This window comes from Oncorhynchus keta, chromosome 30 (genome assembly GCF_023373465.1).
Source record: "Oncorhynchus keta strain PuntledgeMale-10-30-2019 chromosome 30, Oket_V2, whole genome shotgun sequence".
In the NCBI taxonomy this organism is placed as follows: Eukaryota; Metazoa; Chordata; class Actinopteri; order Salmoniformes; family Salmonidae; genus Oncorhynchus; species Oncorhynchus keta.
This window is the reverse complement of record NC_068450.1, coordinates 15,089,530-15,113,317: the sequence shown is the minus strand read 5'-3', so window position 1 is coordinate 15,113,317 and position 23,788 is coordinate 15,089,530. Positions and strand designations below refer to the sequence as shown.

Below are 23,788 nucleotides of genomic sequence, written 5' to 3'. Positions count from 1 at the left end.
CCACTACTCTTCACAGTGTCACGAACCGGTTCGTAGCCCGTAACAAAGAGGGAGATAACATGGAGATCAAGGAATAACAAATATATTAAATATATATACACTGCTCAAAAAATAAAGGGAACACTTAAACAACACAATGTATCTCCAAGTCAATCACACTTCTGTGAAATCAAACTGTCCACTTAGGAAGCAACACTGATTGACAATAAATTTCACATGCTGTTGTGCAAATGGAATAGACAACAGGTGGAAATTATAGGCAATTAGCAAGACACCCCCAATAAAGGAGTCGTTCTGCAGGTGGTGACCACAGACCACTTCTCAGTTCCTATGCTTCCTGGCTGATGTTTTGGTCACTTTTGAATGCTGGCGGTGCTTTCACTCTAGCGGTAGCATGAGATGGAGTCTACAACCCACACAAGTGGCTCAGGTAGTGCAGCTCATCCAGGATGGCACATCAATGCGAGCTGTGGCAAGAAGGTTTGCTGTGTCTGTCAGTGTAGTGTCCAGAGCATGGAGGCGCTACCAGGAGACAGGCCAGTACATCAGGAGATGTGGAGGGCAACAACCCAGCAGCAGGACCGCTACCTCCGCCTTTGTGCAAGGAGGAGCACTGCCAGAGCCCTGCAAAATGACCTCCAGCAGGCCACAAATGTGCATGTGTCTGCTCAAACGGTCAGGAACAGACTCCATGAGGGTGGTATGAGGGCCCGATGTCCACAGGTGGGGGTTGTGCTTACCGTGCAGGATTTTTGGCATTTGCCAGAGAACACCAAAATTGGCAAATTCGCCACTGGCGCCCTGTGCTCTTCACAGATGAAAGCAGGTTCACACTGAGCACATGGGACAGAGTCTCGAGATGCCGTGGAGAACGTTCTGCTGCCTGCAACATCCTCCAGCATGACCAGTTTGGCGGTGGGTCAGTCATGGTGTGGGGTGGCATTTCTTTGGGGGGCTGCACAGCCCTCCATGTGCTCGCCAGAGGTAGCCTGACTGCCATTAGGTACCGAGATGAGATCCTCAGACCCCTTGTGAGACCATATGCTGGTGTGGTTGGCCCTGGGTTCCTCCTAATGCAAGACAATGCTAGACCTCATGTGGCTGGAGTGTGTCAGCAGTTCCTGCAAGAGGAAGGCGTTGATGCTATGGACTGGCCCGCCCGTTCCCCAGACCTGAATCCGATTGAGCACATCTGGGACATCATGTCTCGCTCTAGTCCAGGTCTGGGAGGAGATCCCTCAGGAGACCATCCGCCACCTCATCAGGAGCATGCCCAGGCGTTGTAGGGAGGTCATACAGGCATGTGGAGGCCACACACACTACTGAGCCTCATTTTGACTTGTTTTAAGGACATTATATCAAAGTTGGATCAGCCTGTAGTGTGGTTTTTCACTTTAATTTTGAGTGTGACTCCAAATCCAGACCTCCATGGGTTGATACATTTGATTTCCATTGATAATTTGTGTGATTTTGTTGTCAGCACATTCAACTATGTAAAGAAAAAAGTATTTAATAAGAATATTTCATTCATTCAGATCTAGGATGTGTTATTTTAGTGTTCCCTTAATTTTTTTGAGCAGTGTATTATTAGTTATATTAAGTTAATATATTATTAGTAAACTATGTACAATTAACAATGGTGTGTAATCAGTAGTATAAGTTAGTGGGTGTGTGCATAATGTTGATAATGGGGTGTTGAGGTGCCAAAACAAACAAGCCACAACCCCCAAAAAATAACAGCGTGTTGATGGTCTCCTCAATGAATGGGGGAAAGTTGTATTTATCACCCGAGCCACACCCGAGCCCAGGTGTGTCCCATTTCAGTGACGACCCTCCCGGCTCCGCCCACCGACATCCTATTAAGGAAAACGAGAGCAAAGAGAAAGAACGGCAGACAGAGTGGGAGGGTCGTCACACCTGACATTGGGGCACTGCGTTCTCTCCAAGGCGATGGCACAATCGATCGTTTCATTTCTCTGCCTTCATGTCCTAGTAATGACAACAAAAGCTACCAATGAGATGCTCTGTAAAGAGAGACAGACGAATAAGTCTTGGGTGGTGCAGCGGTCTAAGGCACTGCATCTCAGTGCTAGAGGTGTCACTACAGACCCTGGTTCAATTCCAGGCTGTATCACAACCAGCCGTGATAGGGAGTCCCATAGGGTGGTGCTCAATTGGCCCAGTGTCGTTTGGGTTTGGCTGGGGTATGATGTCATTGTAAATAAGAATTTGTTCTTAACTGACTTTCCTAGTTAAATAAAGGTTAAAAATAAACTAAAAATGTACTCCTGTACATAAAAGGACACACAGGGGCCTCCCGAGTGGCGCAGTGGTCTAAGAGTTGTGCCACTAGAGATTTGGGGTTTGAGTCCAGGCTCTGCCACAGCCAACCGCGACCGGGAGACCCATGGGGCGGCGCACAATTGGCCCCGCGTCGTCCGAGTTAGGGGGGGGTTTGGCCGGCAGGAATGTCCTGGACACAGGCTAATAAGATGTATGTACTCCTGTCTGTACATAAAGGGTGGTGAAATGTGTACACTGCTGGTCAATTAAACATTGTAAATGTCCAGGGTTGAAATTAGATTTAATTTCTTACCGGTATGGGACACCCAAGTGAGAGCACAGGTTTTTTTGAATACTACAAACAATACAGGATATCCTACTCTGCGATCACTGACAAACAGATCAATAAAACCAATGTTGTCTGATCCATATAATTGGCCTACGAGAAGGGGAGACAAATAAAAAATGGCGTCCGTCTAATTATTGTCCAAAAACAAAGTGTCACTCTGTCACTGACCCAATGATAAAGATAGTGAATATGCACATTCACTGGGGATATGGCCGGTGTTCTCCGCTGGTGCCAGATAAGATAAGCTACTGTTCGCTCAACTAAGATAAGAATATTGAAAAGACAGATTGGAGTGTTTTCATTGTCATAGCTTTACAGCAATAGCCATTTGCTTTCCAAACAGTTTTTCTGTGATTTGTATTTTTAAATATTGCGATATGCCTGGCTGAGTCTGCTTTTCACTGACAGTCGCAACTCAACAAGCATCTACACTGAACAAAAATCTAAGCGCAACATGTAACATCCCATGTTTCATGAGCTTAATTAAAAGATCCCAGAAAATGTCCATACGCACAAAGTTTATTTCTCTCAAATGTGGGCACAAATTGGTTTACATGTTATCCACATGTTATCCGTTGTCAAGATAATCCATCCACCTGACAGGTGTGGCATATCAAGAAGCTGATTAAATAGCATGGGCATTACACAGGTGCACCTTGCGCTGGGGACAATAAAAGGCCAATCTAAAATGTGAAGTTTTGTCACACAACATAATGCCACAGATGTCTGAAGTGTTGATGGAGTGTGCAATTAGCATGTTGACTGCAGGAATGTCCACCAGAGCTGTTGACAGAGAATGTAATGTTCATTTCTCTACCATAAGCCGCCTCCAACGTTGTTTTAGAGAATTTTGCAGGTCGTCCAACCGGGCCTCACAACCGTAGACCACGTGTAACCACGCCAGCCCAGGACCTTCATCTGGCTTCTTCGCCTGCGGGATCGTCAGTGAGAAATACTCCTCAGCTCCCTGTCTGTAAAGCGCTTTTGTGGGGAAAAATTAATTCTGATTGGCTGGGCCTGGCTCCCTAGTTGGTCCATACTCTCCCAGGCCTGCCCATGGCTGCACCCCTGTCCAGTCATATGAAATCCATAGATTAGGACTTAATGTATTTATTTAAATGTACTGATTTCCTTTATATGAACTGTAATTCAGCAAAATCTTTTAAATTCTTGAATGTTGCGTTGATATTTTTGTTCAGTATATTTCAGTGGTCACCAACTTTTTCTGAGTCTCTCCCTACTCAAGTGCAGTTAGGGTATATTAACTACAGAGTCAGAGCATTTATCCCAAGATCAATGCAGTGTGATCATTGTAAAGCTTTTGGTCATGTATCAAGTGTTTGCAGAAGGGCGAAGCAGAGATGTCCAAGTTGTGGAAAAGATCATATGTGTTATAAAAGTGATGAATATGTGACATGTTGGAATTGCGGTGGAAGCCATGAAGCCAGGGAAGCCATGAAGCCAGGGAATCCAGGGAAGCCTGGGAAGCCAGAGTCCATGGTGCTGGATAGACCTTCACTGCAGGCTGCAGATGTTGCCTTTCACCAGCAGGATCCTGACATTTTAAAGGTTAAGATGGACTTTTTGGCCTTTATAGCTGTGGTGATTAATGACACTGCAAAGGTGGAGAGAAGGTCCAGGAAGATAGAAATCATAGTGGATGCGGCGGAGCGGTTCCTGGAGTTACATGGAATATTGGAACAAGCCGTACCACCCTCTCAGGTCCTAGAGCCGTACCACCCTCTCAGGTCCTAGAGCCGTACCACCCTCTCAGGTCCTAGAGCCGTACCACCCTCTCAGGTCCTAGAGCCGTACCACCCTCTCAGGTCCTAGAGCCGTACCACCCTCTCAGGTCCTAGAGCCGTACCACCCTCTCAGGTCCTAGAGCCGTACCACCCTCTCAGGTCCTAGAGCCGTACCACCCTCTCAGGTCCTAGAGCCGTACCACCCTCTCAGGTCCTAGAGCCGTACCACCCTCTCAGGTCCTAGAGCCGTACCACCCTCTCAGGTCCTAGAGCCGTACCACCCTCTCAGGTCCTAGAGCCGTACCACCCTCAGGTCCTAGAGCCGTACCACCCTCAGGTCCTAGAGCCGTACCACCCTCAGGTCCTAGAGCCGTACCACCCTCTCAGGTCCTAGAGCCGTACCACCCTCAGGTCCTAGAGCCGTACCACCCTCTCAGGTCCTAGAGCCGTACCACCCTCTCCGGTCCTAGAGCCGTACCACCCTCTCAGGTCCTAGAGCCGTACCACCCTCTCAGGTCCTAGAGCCGTACCACCCTCTCAGGTCCTAGAGCCGTACCACCCTCTCAGGTCCTAGAGCCGTACCACCCTCTCAGGTCCTAGAGCCGTACCACCCTCTCAGGTCCTACGGCCGTACCACCCTCTCAGGTCCTACAGCCTGAGAAGAGAGATATGGAAAATTAAACAAAGGAAGAAGTGGGAGTTTGTTTTGGCAGTGTACTATTTTTATTATGGTGGATTAAGTAAGTTTCACAATTATGTATGGATTTTTTATGTACATTTTTTGGGAGGGTTTCAACCCTTACAGTTGGTGGCGACAACACACCTTTTTGGGTTGTAGTCTGCCATAAAACCCACAGAAGAAGAATTGCGGGCCCTTCCCGAATGTGGGCTATATGATTCAGAACAATCCACTTCTTTTTAAGAAGCTAATGATCCTCTGTGGCCAAATCATGCTTTATGCTGTAGTAGACTATTTTAGGAGTCAGCTAATTAGGCTATATAATTTGGCCAATTCAGTTTACTTTAGGGAAAGCTCAGCTTCCCCTAGTCTTATGGGGACAACGCCTATGCATTTTAATGTGGCAGAAACACAACCAGTCATGATGTTTTCATCTGATTGTCAAACAATCACTTAAGAAAGACGCTCCTGTAGGCTACCTGTGCACATTACTTGACTCAGAAAATAATTCCAGCATCCAAACCCCAACAGTGTGCTGTGCACCAACAATGTGATGAATGGAAACAGACAGCTGCTATAAAACACCTAGGTGTATTGTAATGACATTCTGGGATTGTCATTAGGCCTCCACGGTTGTCCACACGAGCCTCGGCCTCGGCCACTCATCAAAATGTAGTGTTTTACTCAGACCAAAATGCAATTGGAGTATTATACCACCTAGTTTCCAGCCAATAAACACATTTTTCATGCAGGTGACATGTAGTAATATTACATAATTGTGTAATAGACTATAGTTTTTGGGGCATGTAGTATTATTTGTTTTATCTGTAAACTGTACCCCCACTATTTATTTTTGCGGGGACGCCGTACTGGACTGTACCGCCTTACTTTCACCCCTGAACATGTCTGAATGAATACCCATTGAGGTGTTTGTTGCAGAAACTTAATTCGGATACAAAGTTGTTCACTGATCTCGGAACATAAACGATACAATGAATGTGTTTGATATTACCTCGCTTTTTTATTCATGCAACCAACGCTTTACCACTTAAAATCCAGGTCATTTAATAACCTAAAATGATATCAATTCAATAATATACAACCCCTTTAAAAAAGAACCTAGAAGAGCCAAACAGGAAGTAAGAATCCTGCTTCGCCTGCTCATTGGCCCAGGAATATGGAATCAAATGAGGTATTGTTTCCGGGTTCCCTTACTGGCAGAGATCACAAAAGGTAACTGTCGGTCAATTTGTTCTGGCAAGAGGGATCGACTGACCGGGCTTGGCAGCTGAAGATAAGGATGTTTTGAACTTGCCAGGTAAACGGTATTATTTGCTAGCTGGCTACTGTAATCTTAATAAAAGTGTAATCCGTATGCAGATCATTGACATTTCAAATGAGTGGATTCAGCTATTTCAGCCACATCCGTTGCTGACAGTTTTATCAAATCAAGCGCACCGCCATGAAATCTCCATAGACAAACATTGGCAGTAGAATAGCCTTACTGAAGAGCTCAGTGACTTTCAACGTGGTTCCGTCAGAGGATGCTGCCTTTCCAACAAGTCAGTTTGTCAAATTTCTGCCCTGCTAGAGCTGCCCTGTGGAAATGTCTAGGAATAACAGTGGCTCAGCCGTGAAGTGGTAGGCCACCCAAGCTCACAGAACGGGACTGTGTAGTGCTGAAGCGTGTAGCGTATAAAAATCATCTGTCCTCGGTTGCAGCCGAGGACAGATGATGCCTCTGGAAGCAACATCAGTACAAGAACGGTTCGTCGGGGGCTTCAAGAAATGGGTTTTCATGGCCAAACAGCCACAGACAAGCCTAAGATCACCATGCACGATGCCAAGTGTCTGCTGGAGTGGCGTAAAGCTCGCTGCCTTTGGACTCTGGAGCAGTGGAAACAAATTCTCTGGAGTGATGAATCACGCTTCAGTCCAACGGACAAATCTGGGTTTGGCGGATGCCAGGAGAATGACGGTTTTTGCCGTTCTCACTTGTAAAAAGTATATTTTAGGCTTAGAAGTTAGTTTTAGGGTTAGAGTAAGGGGTTAAGTTCAGGGTTGGGTAAGGGTTAGAGTAAGGGGTTAAGTTCAGGGTTGGGTAAGGGTTAGGGAGAATAGGATGTTGATTGGGAGTCCATTCCCTTTTTAATGGAACCTCCAGCATGTGACATAACAAGCGGTCTAGAACAGGTAGACGAGAGAATCCTAACCTGACCATCCCTGATATCCAACCTGACCATCCCTGACATCCAACCTGACCATCCCTGACATCCAACCTAACCATCCCTAACATCCAACCTGACCATCCCTGATATCCAACCTAACCATCCCTGACATCCAACCTAACCATCCCTAACATCCAACCTGACCATCCCTAACATCCAACCTGACCATCCCTGATATCCAACCTAACCATCCCTGACATCCAACCTAACCATCCCTGACATCCAACCTGACCATCCCTGACATCCAACCTAACCATCCCTGACATCCAACCTAACCATCCCTGATATCCAACCTAACCATCCCTGATATCCAACCTAACCATCCCTGACATCCAACCTGACCATCCCTGACATCCAACCTGACCATCCCTGATATCCAACCTGACCATCCCTGATATCCAACCTGACCATCCCTGACATCCAACCTGACCATCCCTGATATCCAACCTGACCATCCCTGATATCCAACCTGACCATCCCTGACATCCAACCTAACCATCCCTGATATCCAACCTGACCATCCCTGATATCCAACCTGACCATCCCTGACATCCAACCTGACCATCCCTGATATCCAACCTGACCATCCCTGATATCCAACCTAACCATCCCTGACATCCAACCTGACCATCCCTGACATCCAACCTGACCATCTCTGATATCCAACCTAACCATCCCTGACATCCAACCTGACCATCCCTGACATCCAACCTGACCATCCCTGATATCCAACCTAACCATCCCTGACATCCAACCTGACCATCCCTGATATCCAACCTGACCATCCCTGATATCCAACCTAACCATCCCTGACATCCAACCTGACCATCCCTGATATCCAACCTGACCATCCCTGATATCCAACCTGACCATCCCTGATATCCAACCTAACCATCCCTGACATCCAACCTGACCATCTCTGATATCCAACCTGACCATCCCTGATATCCAACCTGACCATCCCTGACATCCAACCTGACCATCCCTGACATCCAACCTGACCATCCCTGATATCCAACCTAACCATCCCTGATATCCAACCTGACCATCCCTGATATCCAACCTAACCATCCCTGATATCCAACCTGACCATCCCTAACATCCAACCTGACCATCCCTGATATCCAACCTAACCATCCCTGATATCCAACCTGACCATCCCTAACATCCAACCTGACCATCCCTGATATCCAACCTAACCATCCCTGATATCCAACCTAACCATCCCTGATATCCAACCTGACCATCCCTGATATCCAACCTAACCATCCCTAACATCCAACCTGACCATCCCTGATATCCAACCTAACCATCCCTGACATCCAACCTGACCATCCCTGATATCCAACCTAACCATCCCTGACATCCAACCTAACCATCCCTGACATCCAACCTGACCATCCCTGATATCCATCCTAACCATCCCTGATATCCAACCTAACCATCCCTGATATCCAACCTAACCATCCCTGATATCCAACCTGACCATCCCTGATATCCAACCTAACCATCCCTAACATCCAACCTGACCATCCCTGATATCCAACCTAACCATCCCTGACATCCAACCTGACCATCCCTGATATCCAACCTAACCATCCCTGACATCCAACCTAACCATCCCTGACATCCAACCTGACCATCCCTGACATCCAACCTGACCATCCCTGATATCCAACCTAACCATCCCTGATATCCAACCTGACCATCCCTGCTCTTCCTGTTTTCACGAACCCCTTTTCTTCACATATTAATACCTTTTATTTTCTGTTCCATTATTAGGCCTACTCTATTTGGATTGAGTGAACTGGAACCAGACGGCATCAGCCTAAAGTGAGCCCCTACCTGTCTCTGGATCCTTGGCATCGATAAGGCTCCTCTCCTCATTTCCTCTCAGGTTCTACCTGACACCCTGACCTTTAACCCCTGACCCCCCATCCTTTCCTTCCTACCCTGGTACTACCTCATCGGGCTGGGGAGAAGACAACCCAGGCCACACGGGTCAAGGCTCACTCCACCTACTGCCGTTCCGAGGAGCCATGACACCCTGACCCCTCCGGGCGCTCCGAGGAGCCATACCGCTGTGTAGACCGCTTCCAGAGCTTGATATCAAATTGATTGAGATTATAGATTGAATAATTCATAACTGATAGATTTATTTGCATTATCATTCTCATGATTAAGATGAATAGCTATGATCCTAAATGACTCTATTCTGCTTCATATTGAATTCCTATTGGACTGAATTGCTGAATTACCTCATTAGGTTAATAATGACAATGAATGTTATGATTTAGACTTTTGTGATTAGGAATTTGATTGGATACATGTTATTCAGTTTCCTTTGTGATGCAGCACAGACAAACTACCCAGTAAATATGTGGTTAAAGGAATTCCTGCCTCAGTCTCCTCCATTCCTGTCACGTGACCCGTGACCTCCTGTTCACCGTCACTATTGTCAGTCAGCTACACACACAGAATCCAATAATCTTTCCCTGTTTGACCGCTAGGTTTTATGGGTATTATGACACCTCCACTGTAGGTACCCAGGCTAGTGGGTGTGGAAGACGTTAGGTACCCAGGCTAGTGGGTGTGGAAGACGTTAGGTACCCAGGCTAGTGGGTGTGGGTGGAATGAATATCCCTATTAACCAGTTAAGCGCGTCCAGTTCTAACCTGCATCGTTGTCATTCGGAAAAGACGCTGATGAGTCTTAACTGTAGATGGGGAAATTATTAGTTGGGAAATCAAACTTGAAGCTGATCCAACCTTACAGAAATATGTTTTAGAAAAGACCTCAACTTTCGCTAACAAACATTGAGGAAATGGAACCATTCCAACAGTCAGCGTCTACCTGCCATTCCAACAGTCAGCGTCTACCTGCCATTCCAACAGTCAGCGTCTACCTGCCATTCCAACAGTCAGCGTCTACCTGCCATTCCAACAGTCAGCGTCTACCTGCCATTCCAACAGTCAGCGTCTACCTGCCATTCCAACAGTCAGCGTCTACCTGCCATTCCAACAGTCAGCGTCTACCTGCCATTCCAACAGTCAGCGTCTACCTGCCATTCCAACAGTCAGCGTCTACCTGCCATTCCAACAGTCAGCGTCTACCTGCCATTCCAACCTAAGCTGTTTGTACCAGATACAATGTGATACGTTGTTGCTCATCAGATTTTGTCAATTATATAGTTCTGCTGCCCTCTAGTGGTAAGATGGCAATAGTGACATTATTGTGCCTTCCAGAGCTCTCACTTCCCAGTTCCAGGTTATATTTATGAAGAACGTTACATCCATCCATTGAGAAGAGCCAAGTCATATTTTGTTAGACAAAATAAGCATTGAGATTTGAACAATTCGGTTTATTTTACTTTTCAATACATTCTTTCCCTATCAAACATGATATTTGGTTTGTTTTCCTCAGCATATGTCGCACCAAATGTGTCACTATATTATTCGGCATGTTTTCCCCAGGTTAAATGTATTCGTTAAACATTATGAATAGTTTAAACCGTATCCGTCTGTGTGCACCTTAACTCCACAGAACATGCAGTTCATTAGGCTGCCATAACTTTGCTCACACTCTCTCAGAATGGGAACAGAGGTTTACATCCCACTGTACTACAGCACACATTTAAATTGACTAGAACAATGACCACATGGGAAATAGCATTTTATGTTTCGTTACCTGAATACTGAAAGTAATGTTATGAGACTAGTAAGATATAAACAGTTATTTCATTCCACGTGCTTTGGTGGTGAATAAATCATTGTATTTCTGACTACTTTGTTGTGTTTATTTTATTACAAAAGACTTTAGGTACACAGTACCTTCATTAACATACACAGTGTAACTTCAAAGAAAGGGCATATTTACCAACTATTATAAGACTGGTAGATGGTGGTATACAAAAAGACCAAACATCTTAAAGCAGGGTTGTACTCATTAGGTACCAAACAGACTGAAACTTGTCCAACTTCTCTATTGTGTTATTATTGGGCTCCAACGTGGCGCAGCGGTCTAAGGCACTGCATCTCAGTGCCAGAGGAGTCACTACAAACACCCTGATTTGAATCCAGGCTGTATCACAACCGGCCGGGATTGGGAGTCCCATAGGGCAGCGCACAATTGGCTCAGTGTCGTCTGGGTTTGGCCGGTGTAGGCTGTCCTTGTAAATAAGAATTTGTTCTTAACAAACTTGCTTGTTGGTAAAATAAAACGCTTGTTTCGTATCCCGTTGCCATTGTGTGCCCTAATGAATACGACCCTGAAAGAAGATAAAAGTAGGCCTCAGCTACTCCAGTCCTGGAAGCAGAAACAGTCACTGGCGATCTTCCAGACAGGCTGGTCACTGGTGGGAGAAGCCTGGGCTGTGAGGAGGATGTTCTGATTGAAGTAACGCTGCTTCTGTCCATCAAACTTCACCTGTCCTGCTTTCAACACCAACAGAGTGGTCTGGCCCTGGGTTGCCTGTTCTGTATGGGAACATAAGGGAAAGTGGTGTTGGCCTCGTTTCACCATCCTGATCATGCAAGATCACATTCTGTTTCTCTTATTGTGTGATTATTTATACTTAATATGGGTCTACACATTTCTACATTAAAACATGTTCATATAACTTCCATGTGTAATTTATTACATTGGTACCCCAGGTAATCTTAGGTTTTATTACATACAGGAGGAACTACTGGATATTTTTATTTCACCTTTATTTAACCAGGTAGGCTAGTTGAGAACAAGTTCTCATTTGGAACTGCGACCTGGCCAAGATAAGGCATAGCAGTGTGAACAGACAACAACACAAGAGTTACACATGGAGTAAACAATAAACAAGTCAATAACATAGTAGAAGAAAAAAAATCTATATACATTGTGTGCAAAAGGCATGAGGAGGTCGGCAATAAATAGGCCATAGGAGTGAATAATTACAATTGATCAGATTAACACTGGAGTGATTAATGATCAGATGAACATGTGCAGGTAGAGATACTGGTGTGCAAAAGAGCAGAAAAGTAAATCAAATAAAAACAGTATGGGGATGAGGTAGGTAGATTGGGTGGGCTATATACCGATGGACTATGTACAGCTGCAGCGATCGGTTAGCTGCTCAGATAGTTGATAGTTGATGTTTAAAGTTGGTGAGGGAGATAAAAGTCTCCAACATCAGAGATTTTTGCAATTCGTTCCAGTCGCAGGCAGCAGAGAACTGGAAGGAAAGGCGGCCAAATGAGGTTTTGGCTTTAGGGATGGTCAGTGAGATACACCTGCTGGAGCGCGTGCTACGGGTGAGTGTTGCCATCGTGACCAGTGAACTGAGATAAGGCTGAGCTATACCTAGCATAGACTTGTAGATGACCTGGAGCCAGTGGGTCTGGCAACGAACATGTAGCGAGGGCCAGGGGGTCTGGCGAGGGCCAGCGGACTAGGTCGCAGTGGTGGGTGGTATAAGGTGCTTTAGTAACAAAACGGATGGCACTGTGATAAACTGCATCCAGTTTGCTGAGTAGAGTATTGGAAGCTATTTTGTAGATGACATCGCCGAAGTCGAGGATCGGTAGGATAGTCAGTTTTACTAGGGTAAGTTTGCGGCATGAGTGAAGGAGGCTTTGTTGCGAAATAGAAAGCCAACTCTAGATTTGATTTTGGATTGGAGATGTTTGATATGGAAGGAGAGTTTGCAGTCTAGCCAGACACCTAGGTACTTACAGATGTCCACATATTCTAGGTCGGAACCATCCAGGGTGGTGATGCTAGTCGGGCGTGCGGGTGCAGGCAGCGAATGGTTGAAAAGCATGCATTTGGTTTTACTAGCATTTAAGAGCAGTTGGAGGCCACGGAAGGAGTGTTGTATGGCATTGAAGCTCGTTTGGAGGTTAGATAGCACAGTGTCCAAGGAAGGGCCAGAAGTATACAGAATGGTGTCGTCTGCGTAGAGGTGGATCAGGGAATCGCCCGCAGCAAGAGCAACATCATTGATATATACAGAGAAAAGCGTCGGCCCGAGAATTGAACCCTGTGGTACCCCCATAAAGACTTCCAGAGTTCCGGACAACATGCCCTCCGATTTGACACACTGAACTCTGTCTGAAAAGTAGTTGGTGAACCAGGCAAGGCAGTCATTAGAAGAACCGAGGCTACTGAGTCTGCCGATAAGAATATGGTGATTGACAGAGTCGAAAGCCTTGGCCAGGTCGATGAAGACGGCTGCACAGTACTGTCTTTTATCGATGGCGGTTATGATATCGTTTAGTACCTTGAGCGTGGCTGAGGTGCACCCGTGACCGGCTCGGAAACCGGATTGCACAGCGGAAGAAGGTATGGTGGGATTCGAGATGGTCAGTGATCTGTTTGTTGACTTGGCTTTCGAAGACCTTAGATAGGCAGGGCAGGATGGATATAGGTCTGTAACAGTTTGGGTCCAGGGTGTCTCCCCCTTTGAAGAGGGGGATGACCGCGGCAGCTTTCCAATCCTTGGGGATCTCAGATGATACGAAGGAGAGGTTGAACAGGCTGGTAATAGGGGTTGCGACAATGGCGGCGGACAGTTTCAGAAATAGAGGGTCCAGATTGTCAAGCCCAGCTGATTTGTATGGGTCCAGGTTTTGCAGCTCTTTCAGAACATCTGGATTTGGGTAAAGGAGAAGCTGGGGAGGCGTGGGCGAGTAGCTGCGGGGGGGAGGCGGAGCTGTTGGCCAAGGTTGTAGTAGCCAGAAGGAAGGCATGGCCAGCCGTTGAGAAATGCTTGTTGAAGTTTTCGATTATCGCGGATTTATCGGTGGAGACCGTGTTACCTAGCCTCAGTGCAGTGGGCAGCTGGGAGGAGGTGCTCTTGTTCTCCATGGACTTTACAGTGTTCCAGAATGTTTTGTAGTTAGAGCTACAGGATGCAAATTTCTGCTTGAAAAAGCTGGCTTTTGCTTTCCTGACTGACTGCGTGTATTGGTTCCTGACTTCCCTGAACAGTTGCATATCGCGGGGACTATTCGATGCTATTGCAGTCTGCCACAGGATGTTTTTGTGCTGGTCGAGGGCAGTCAGGTCTGGAGTGAACCAAGTGCTATATCTGTTCTTAGTTCTGCATTTTTTGAACGGAGCATGCTTGTCTAAGATGGTGAGAAAGTTACTTTTAAAGAATGACCAGGCATCCTCAACTGACGGGATGAGGTCAATATCCTTCCAGGATACCCGGGCCAGGTCGATTAGAAAGGCCTGCTCGTAGAAGTGTTTTAGGGAGCGTTTGACAGTGATGAGGGGTGGTCGTTTGACAGCGGACCTGTAGCGGATACAGGCAATGAAGCAGTGATCGCTGAGATCCTGATTGAAGACAGCAGAGGTGTATTTGGAGGGCAAGTTGGTCAGGATAATGTCAATTAGGGTGCCCATGTTTACAGATTTAGGGTTGTACCTGGTAGGTTCCTTGATGATTTGTGTGAGATTGGGGGCATCTTGCTTAGATTGTAGGACTGTCGGGGTGTTAAGTATATCCCAGTTTAGGTCACCTAACAGAACAAACTCTGAAGCTAGATGGGGGGCGATCAATTCACAAATGGTCCAGGGCACAGCTGGGAGCTGAGGTGGGTCGGTAGCAGGCGGCAACAGTGAGAGACTTATTTCTGGAGAGATTAATTTTTTAAAGTAGATTTTCGAACTGTTTGGACATAGACCTGGAAAGTATGACAGGACTTTGCAGGCTATCTCTGCCGTAGATTGCAACTCCTCCCCCTTTGGCAGTTCTATCTTGACGGAAAGTGTTATAGTTGGGTATGGAAATCTCCAAATTTTTGGTGGCCTTCCTATGCCAGGATTCAGACACGGCAAGGACATCAGGGTTGGCAGAGTGTGCTAAAGCAGTGAGTAAAACAAACTTAGGGAGGAGGCTTCTGAAGTTGATATGCATGAAACCAAGGCTTTTTCGATTACAGAAGTCAACAAATGAGGGTGCCTGGGGACATGCAGGGCCTGGGTTTACCTCCACATCACCCGAGGAACAGAGGAGGAGTAGGATGAGGGTGCGGCTAAAGGCTATCAAAACTGGTCGCCTAGAGCGTTGGGGAACAAGGAATAAAAGGAGCAGATTTATGGGCGTGGTAGAATATTTTCAGGGCATAATGTGCAGAAAGGGGTATGGTGGGGTGCGGGTACAGCGGAGGTAAGCCCAGGCACTGGGTGATGGTAAGAGAGGTTGTATCTCTGGACATGCTGGTTATAATGGGTGAGGTCACCGCATGTGTGGGAGTTGGGACAAAGGAGGTATCAGAGGTGTGAGGAGTGGAACTAGGGGCTCCATTGTAAACTAAAACAATGATAACCTGAACAACAGTATACAAGGCATATTGATATTTGAGAGAGACAAGGCATAAAGTAATCGCAGGTCTTGATTGGGAGAGCTTGCTAAAACAACAACAGCTAGTCAGCTAACACAACAACAGCAGGTAAAATGGCGATGACTCGGGAGAGAGGGTTGGATTAACTTCACACAGAGCCTGAGTTTGCGGCTGGGGCCGACAGATAAAACATAAATAAACAGAATGGAGTACCGTGATTAATGGACAGTCCAGCAGGCATCAGCTATGTAGCCAAGTGATCATAGCGTCCAGGAGGCAGCAGTAGATGGAACAGGGAAGCCGTCGACAGAGAATCCAAGCCAGATGGCGAAAGAGGTATTGTAGAATTTAGTTTGCTTGCAGGGAGATGTGCCTGGCTCACGGGTAACTGGTGCTAGCTTCGTGGCAGTGGCGTTAGCCAAGGTCCAGAGTTTACAGCAAGGATCTGGTGGAGTATTGGGCTCTAGCCGTGTATGAGTGGGGTTCGGGTGAACAGCTGAGTAGGCCGGGAGGTGGGCCTCAGAGATAGCTTCGGTACTGGGTGCAAGCTAGCTGTGAAGATCAGAAATAGTGGTCTAGGGATTACGGCAGGAATCCGGCGTTGTTGAGGAGAGTGTTGCTTGGATATAAGAGCAACGTCAACTTTCCCGAAGCGGATCCTGTGTTTTGCCCACCACCCAGGACAGTGGATCGGATCCCAGCCGGCGATCCAATACAACGATGCCGTAAAAGGGGCAGACGAAGCGGTCTTCTGGTCAGGCTCCGGAGACGGGCACATCGCGCACTGCTCCCGAGCATACTACTCGCCAATGTCCAGTCTCTTGACAACAAGGTTGATGAAATCCGAGGGTAGCATTCCAGAGAGACATCAGAGACTAACGTTCTTTGCCTTCACGGAAACATGGCTCACTCGAGACACGCTATTGGTGTCAGTACAGCCAGCTGGTTTCTTCACGCATCGCGCCGACAGAAACAAACATCTTTCTGGGAAGAAGAGGGGCGGGGGGGGGTGTATGCCTTATGATTAACGAGACGTGGTGTGATCATAACAACATACAGGAACTTAAGTCCTTCTGTTCACCTGACTTAGAATTCCTCACAATCAAATGTCGACAGCATTATCTACCAAGAGAATTCTCTTCGATTATAATCACAGCCAAACATATTCCCCCCCAAGCAGACACATCGACGGCCCTGAACTAACTTTATTTGACTCTATGTAAACTGGAAACCACATATCCTGAGGCTGCATTCATTGTAGCTGGGGATTTTAACAAGGCTAATCTGAAAACAAAACTCCCTAAATTCTATCAGCATATCGATTGTGCTACCATGGCTGGTAAAACCCTCGATCATTTTTATTCTAACTTCGGCAATGCATATAAGGCTCCCCCGCCCTCCTTTCGGAAAAGCTGACCACGACTCCATTTAGTTGCTTCCAGCCTATAGACAGAAACTAAAACAGGAAGCTACCACTCTCAGTTCTGTTCAACGTTGGTCGGACCAATCTGATTCCACGCTTCAAGATTGCTTCAATCACGTGGATTGGGACATGTTCCGCATTGCGTCAAACAACAACATTGATGAATACGCTGATTCGGTGAGCGAGTTCATTAGCAAGTGCATCGGCGATGTCATACCCACAGCAACTATTAAAACATTCCCCAACCAGAAACTGTGGATTGATGGTAGCATTCGCGCAAAACTATCCAACCCCCGATCATAACCAGGTCGCAGTTGTAAATGAGAACTAATTTCTCTAATGATCTAAAAAGGTGAGGTTCAACACCTTCCAAAACGTCATTTCAATATGCTCAACATGTCTCCTCCACGTAAGCCTCTCATCAAACCACATATTTAAATACTTAAACTACCAACACACCCTACCTACACCACCGATCAAAAGTTTTAGAACACCTACTCATTCAAGGGTTTTCTTTATTTTTACTAGCTTCTACAATGTAGAATAATGGTGAAGATATCATAATTATGAAATAACACATATGGAATGATGTAGTAAACAAAAAAATTGTTAAACTAAATTCAAATATAGTCACCCTTTGCCTTGATGACAGCTTGATGACAGCAAAGGGTGGCTATTTGAAGAATCTCAAATATAAAATATATTTTGATTTGTTTAACACTTATTTGGTTACCTCATGATTCCATATGTGTTATTTAATAGTGTTGATGTCTTCACTGTTATTCTACAATGTAGAAAATAATACAAATAAAGAAAAACCCTTGAATGAGTAGGTATGTCCAAACTTTTGACCGGTAGTGCATGTCCTGACCACATGTGTAGCCTAACATCTTTAACCTTCCTCCTAGAATACACCATAAAGCAGGACTTGGCCACAGACATGCTAAACCCCCATGTTAAAGACCAATCTTCCACAACTCCCACAGCTTCTTGCATCTTCCTCATCACATATTTCACATTCCCATTTCTCTTGCATGTATCATCGGCGTGCAAGGCCACACCCACTCCCTGTCCCACCTCCTTAAATATGTAATCTATCATCAGGGTTAACAATACCAGACAAACCACACCTCCCTGAAGAGTACCATTGTCCACTTCAAACCTCATTGACAATTCTGAACCCACCCGCATGACTCGATCGAACAGGAAGTCCATGATCCAGTTACACAGACGTCCCCCAAAGCACAATGCACTCAACTTGATCAACAACCCTTCATTCCACATGTCAAAATACACAATAGTCATCCTCTTTTATTGTCAGGCCCTTGGCTATCTCTGCACTAACTGTAACCAGGGAATCCATGGCAGACCACCCTCTCCTGAACCCACTCTGTGCTACGCTCATCAAACCCCTGACTTCCAAGAGATACATCATCCCACTCACTATCAAATTTTCCAAATTAACATGTTGGACGTCAGTGCAATGGGCCTTATACCTGACAGCCCCAAGGGATCTTTACCTGGTTTTACAAACGGCAACACCACTGCATGTTTCCACCCAGCAGGTATCAACCCAGTCTTCCACACCCTATTATACAACCCTAATAATGCTTCCAACATACTGTCCATGGCATGCTCAAACATGACATAACACCCTATCTTCTCCAGGAGCAGTCCACCTGCAGCCCTCCAACACCCTTGGCATCTCAAACATAGAGAACTTTGCATCCATAGCATCTCCTGACTCCCCCGTTCTCTTTAAAACATATCCATTCTCGTTTAACTTCTCCCCACGTCTCCTCTTACTCTCATCACCCAGGTGCTCACATCTATGAACAGCTTCAAACGCACCACCTAGGACATTTGCTTTTTCTTTACTTGATACAACTGTGACGTTTCCTTCCACCAACACTGGAATTTCAGTCATTCCCATCATTTTTTAAAACACTTTCCAAAGCGCAGCTTTTCCGGTCCCTCCACCAATCGTGGAGCAAAATTCCCACCATTCTGCTGGAGGCGTTTATTATGAAACCTCCATTTAACCGCACTTAACCCGGAAATAGAACCTAGGTAATTCCCTGAGGCATGTTGCTGTTTATTTCAGTTCAATTTGCCGCATAGTGAGTTGAGCTAGCTATCGTTCGTAATGGAGCAGACTGTTTTAAATGTGGAAGTCTGTCATTTAGCCTTCACTGGGGAATTTGACAAATTAAAGACATGCATTTTAACGGATAAATCGCTCGCTTGCAAAATGGACCAGGTAAATGATCATCACTTGAAATGAATAACCAGCTAACGTTAGCTGGCTGTTTCAGGCAGCAGTCAGTTAGCTGCTACACTATATATACAAAAGTATGTGGACATGCCTTCAAATGAGTGAATATGGCTATTTAAGCCACACCTGTTGCTGACAGGTGTATAAAATCGAGCACACTGCCATGCGATCTCCATAGACAAACATTGGAAATATAACGTTAATTGCCATTACTGAAGAGCTCAGTGACTTTCAACGTGGCATCTTCATAGGATGCCACCTTTCCAACAAGTTAGTTTGTCAAATTTCTGCCCTGCTAGAGCTGCCCCCGTCAACTGAAAGTGCTGTTATTATGAAGGGGATTTCTGCCCTGCTAGAGCTGCCCCTGTCAACTGAAAGTGCTGTTATTATGAAGGGGATTTCTGCCCTGCTAGAGCTGCCCCCGTCAACTGAAAGTGCTGTTATTATGAAGGGGATTTCTGCCCTGCTAGAGCTGCCCCGGTCAACTGAAAGTGCTGTTATTATGAAGGGGAAACATAGAGGAGCGTTCAATTCATCCCAAAGGTGGGATTTTCCACCATCATTTGCAGAGAAATTCATTAAAAATCCTACAATGTGATTTTCTGGATGTTTTTTCCTAATTTTGTCTGTCATAGTTGAAGTGTACCTATGATGAAAATTACAGGCCTCTCTCATCTTTTTAAGTGGGAGAACTTGCACAATTGGTGGCTGACTAAATACTTTTTTGCACGACTGTACATAGAGAACAAGGAGGAGAATACGCCATTACAGATCTCTAAATGAGGTCTGGCCACACTGCTGAGGAGGATCGTAGGAGGAAACGTCTGATCCACCTGACCACACACTGAAGCAGCGAAGAGATCCAGTCGACAGTGGTCTAAATGGGCTTCCTCTCATCTCTCCATCCTTTCATCGTCTTTCCATCTGCACTGATTTGAGAAAACAGGATAAACTTTGCCATATTGCTTTGACCAATCCTCTATTCCAGTCTGGGGGGTGTTGATTTTCAACCAGTCCAGTTACAGATCAGTGTAGATGAAGATAGTTTGGATGTGAGGGGATGAGGGTACTGTGGATGTGAGGGGATGAGGGTACTGTGGATGTGAGGGGATGAGGGTACTGTGGACTATTGAGATACATTGTATGGCAGCATTTTTGTTGGAGGAAAGAGAAATTCTGACTGACCATGATAATGTCCTACAGCTACTTACCAGAGCAACCTATGTTGAATGACATGTGAAACTGTTCTAGAAATGCAGCTTAAACATTATTATTTTTTAAAGATGTAATAAATTGGTGTCTTAAAAAAACCTTGATTAAATGAATCACCTCGTCTACATACACTACCAGTCAAAACACTTACTCATTCAAGGGTTTTGATTTATTTTTACTATTTTCTACATTATAGAATAATCCAAATAGGTGTATCTACTGTATACACCCCTACGTTGTCACAACACAACTGATTGGCTCAAACGCAATAAGGAAAGAAATTCCACAAATTAACTTTCAGCAAGGTACACCTGTTAATTGAAATGCATTCCAGGTGACTACCTCATGAAGCTGGTTGAGAGAATGCCAAGAGTGTGCAAAGCTGTCATCAAGGTAAAGGGTGATAACATATGTGTTATTTCATGATGTCTTCACTATTATTCTACAATGTAGAAAATAGTTTTTTTAAAGAAAACCCTTGAATGAGTAGGTGTTCTAAAAATGTAACCGGTAGTGTATGTTAATATCCAGGCCTATTTAAAACATGTTTCTCCGTCTGAACATGTGATTTGGTTGTAAATTCATTGCATTCCTTTGATTCTAAATACATTGATAATCTGTAACAAGTGTTATTTAATTCTATTTTGGTTGTGAATCTTAATGAGTCATAGCATTTCGTAATGTACAGTTGTGATTGAGAAGGAGCAGGAACCTTGCTTGAATCAATAACATTGCAGTATGGGGTGAGCACATTATCCTGTGCCATAATGGTTCAGACCTTTTGGCAGAGACCATAGCACTAACCTCACGATACCTGGAAACTATACTTTTACCAACAAACAAACAAAAAGTCCCTTAGCCAATGTCATGTGCATCTCTTTTATATAGTCTGAATGAAACCGTTGTCACTGCTTGTCATTTATGTAATGATTCTCATTCTTCCTAACTCGAGACAATGCTTCCTCCCATTTCCTCTTGGTCATCTTCTTCAGAGCTCCCTCCATCAGCTCATTCCAATAGACGTATTTATGTAGAGTGTCACGGTCGTAAATGGCCTCCGAATACTTCCCATGGTCGTTGGTCGCAAACCACTTCACCGTGGACCAAACGCTGTTCAGAGGGCACAGGTGCGCGCACTGGAACGGGATTTGAATAAGCTCGTGTCCGTACGCGCGCGCCAAAGTCGGGCAGCAGCTCATAGGTATGAGATCCACCGGGGCCTCGGGCAGGTGATGAATGTACCCTGCGAAGTTACAATCGTCAACTTTCCTTGGTGACCTCCAGCTATGATTGTTCACTACTATTGCACATTTCCCGTAGTTCTTCCTTAAACTGCCACACAACTCTTCAAATATTTCCCCTGAAGGCTGCAGCGAGGAGACACCTTTACAGTGGAACAGTAGTTTGTAATTCCATGGAACCCATCCTCTCTGACCTCCCGCGTGGATTACGCTCCAGCTGTGTCTGCTGCTAGAGGCGTCCGTTGCCGCGGAGATGTCACCAGTGATCAGACCCTCTGGAAACTCGGTTTCACCGAGATAAACTCGGTAGAACCCCTCGCTCTGCAGCTGTCTGATGTCGCGGATGTATGGCACACATTGGGGCCCGCTGTTGGACCTCCTGTTCCACATGAACTGTAGAAGGTTCCGCAGCTTGAGGCGCATCCTCGGGCCTTTTGGATAGGTCTAGGACAGAGTACTCTTCTGGCGCACATTTACAAGTTCTAAGGTGCGTCATAATATAGCCGTCATTTGAGCAGAGCTTGTTACCTATATATAGCCCATAGTCCCATCAGCTTGTCACCTAAACTTCTTTCCAAAATAGAACAGGAAAACAATAGGCTTGATTAAATCAGAAGATTAAATAATCATGATTCAAGGTTCCATGTATTTCCATATTTCAAGCATATGAGTTCTATAGTTGTCATGGCACCCTAATAACAGCCTCAGCCTGGTCTCATAGACGAGAAGCAACATAGTATACGTAAATCCGGGACACTAAAAGTATTATCATATGTTATGTTTGGTATGGTTACATAAGACAGATTGTTTCTTAATAAGGCATAATGGTGGGCATAATGGTAACGTCTAGCAACTCAAAGTTTGTGAGTTTGAATGTTATCATGGACAACTTCAGCGTTTTAGCTAATTAACAACTTACTACTTTTTTGCTACTTCGCAACATGTTAGCTAACCCTTCCCCTAACCTTAACCATTTTAGCTAACCCTTCCCATGACCTTAACCATAACCCTTTATCATAACTCCTAAACTTAACACTAACCTCTAGCCTAGCTAGAATTCGTAACATATGTAACGTTTTGAAAATTCTTAACATATTGTGTATTTAGCAAATTCATAACATATAATATCAATTGTAATTTGTAACATATCATATGAAATGAGTGATGGATATTCAAAAATGGATATATACCATATTAAACGTAACATACAGTTTCATATTAAATTGAGTAGTGCAGATTTACGTACAGGATAATATCAAATGCTCTGAGACCAGGTTGCAGCCTGAGCACAGAGCTGTAAATGTGTACATATTTAAATATTTTGAGTTGATTTTAATTGTTGATTTATAATCAGCGCTTTAGTTTTTAGATAAAATTTGAGTTTTTATTACCTATATCTGGTATTTTTGAGCCAAGTATTTGCAGATTGACTGATAGGTTAACACTCTTTGGCTAATATCTCTTTTTGAAAAAATGCATCTGGACAGAGTACCATCTTTTTTTGTTTCACCTAGCTGCCAATTTCTGATCTTCTGCTAACATAATTTGAGGAGTTGCCTGAAGAGCGAGGAGACTGGGAGACAGAGCGTAGGCAGAGGGCTCATAGTGAGGACGACTGGCTACTATTCTGATCCTTGTGTGGTGAGCTTTCTGGCACCCAGAGCTGCTGAGACATCACCCAAGTGGTGTTACACAGAGTGGAAGAGGGTGGCTGTAAGAGTCAGGCTGGTTCCCAGACTTGCCCTCTACAAGATCATCAGAAGACTCCATCAATATCATCTACCATCCTCTGACCAGCTCCCTCCGCTCAAGCCCTGAACTGACCCTCTCCATCTGCAGAGGATGCGGCACTGAAAGACTTGGACTCTATTGGTTGACCTGATACAGTATACTGCTTGTTTGTTTTTTGCTCTTGAAATGCTTTACGTCTATGAAAAGCACTATAAAAATGTAATATATTATTATAGGCTATTTGAGTTCAATGAATCGGTCATAAAATTACATTTAGAGTTAAGAGGATGTTTAGATT

The 23,788-nt window shown here is 45.1% G+C and overlaps 1 protein-coding gene and 1 long non-coding RNA gene across 2 annotated transcripts; one reads left to right on the top strand and one right to left on the bottom strand.

Moving 5' to 3' along the window:
• The first annotated feature begins 9 nt into the window (after positions 1 to 9).
• Positions 10 to 9,677, top strand: LOC127913927 (uncharacterized). Its single transcript, XR_008087301.1, has 2 exons — positions 10 to 4,666; positions 4,867 to 9,677. It is a non-coding gene; the product is annotated as an uncharacterized LOC127913927 (long non-coding RNA).
• An 11,563-nt stretch (positions 9,678 to 21,240) lies between these two features.
• On the bottom strand, positions 21,241 to 22,682 carry LOC118363084 (uncharacterized protein C21orf140 homolog). Its single transcript, XM_035743801.2, has one exon. The coding sequence runs from the start codon at positions 22,180 to 22,182 to the stop codon at positions 21,424 to 21,426; it is 759 nt and encodes a 252-aa protein (XP_035599694.1). The 5' UTR covers positions 22,183 to 22,682; the 3' UTR covers positions 21,241 to 21,423.
• Between the last annotated feature and the right edge of the window lie 1,106 nt (positions 22,683 to 23,788).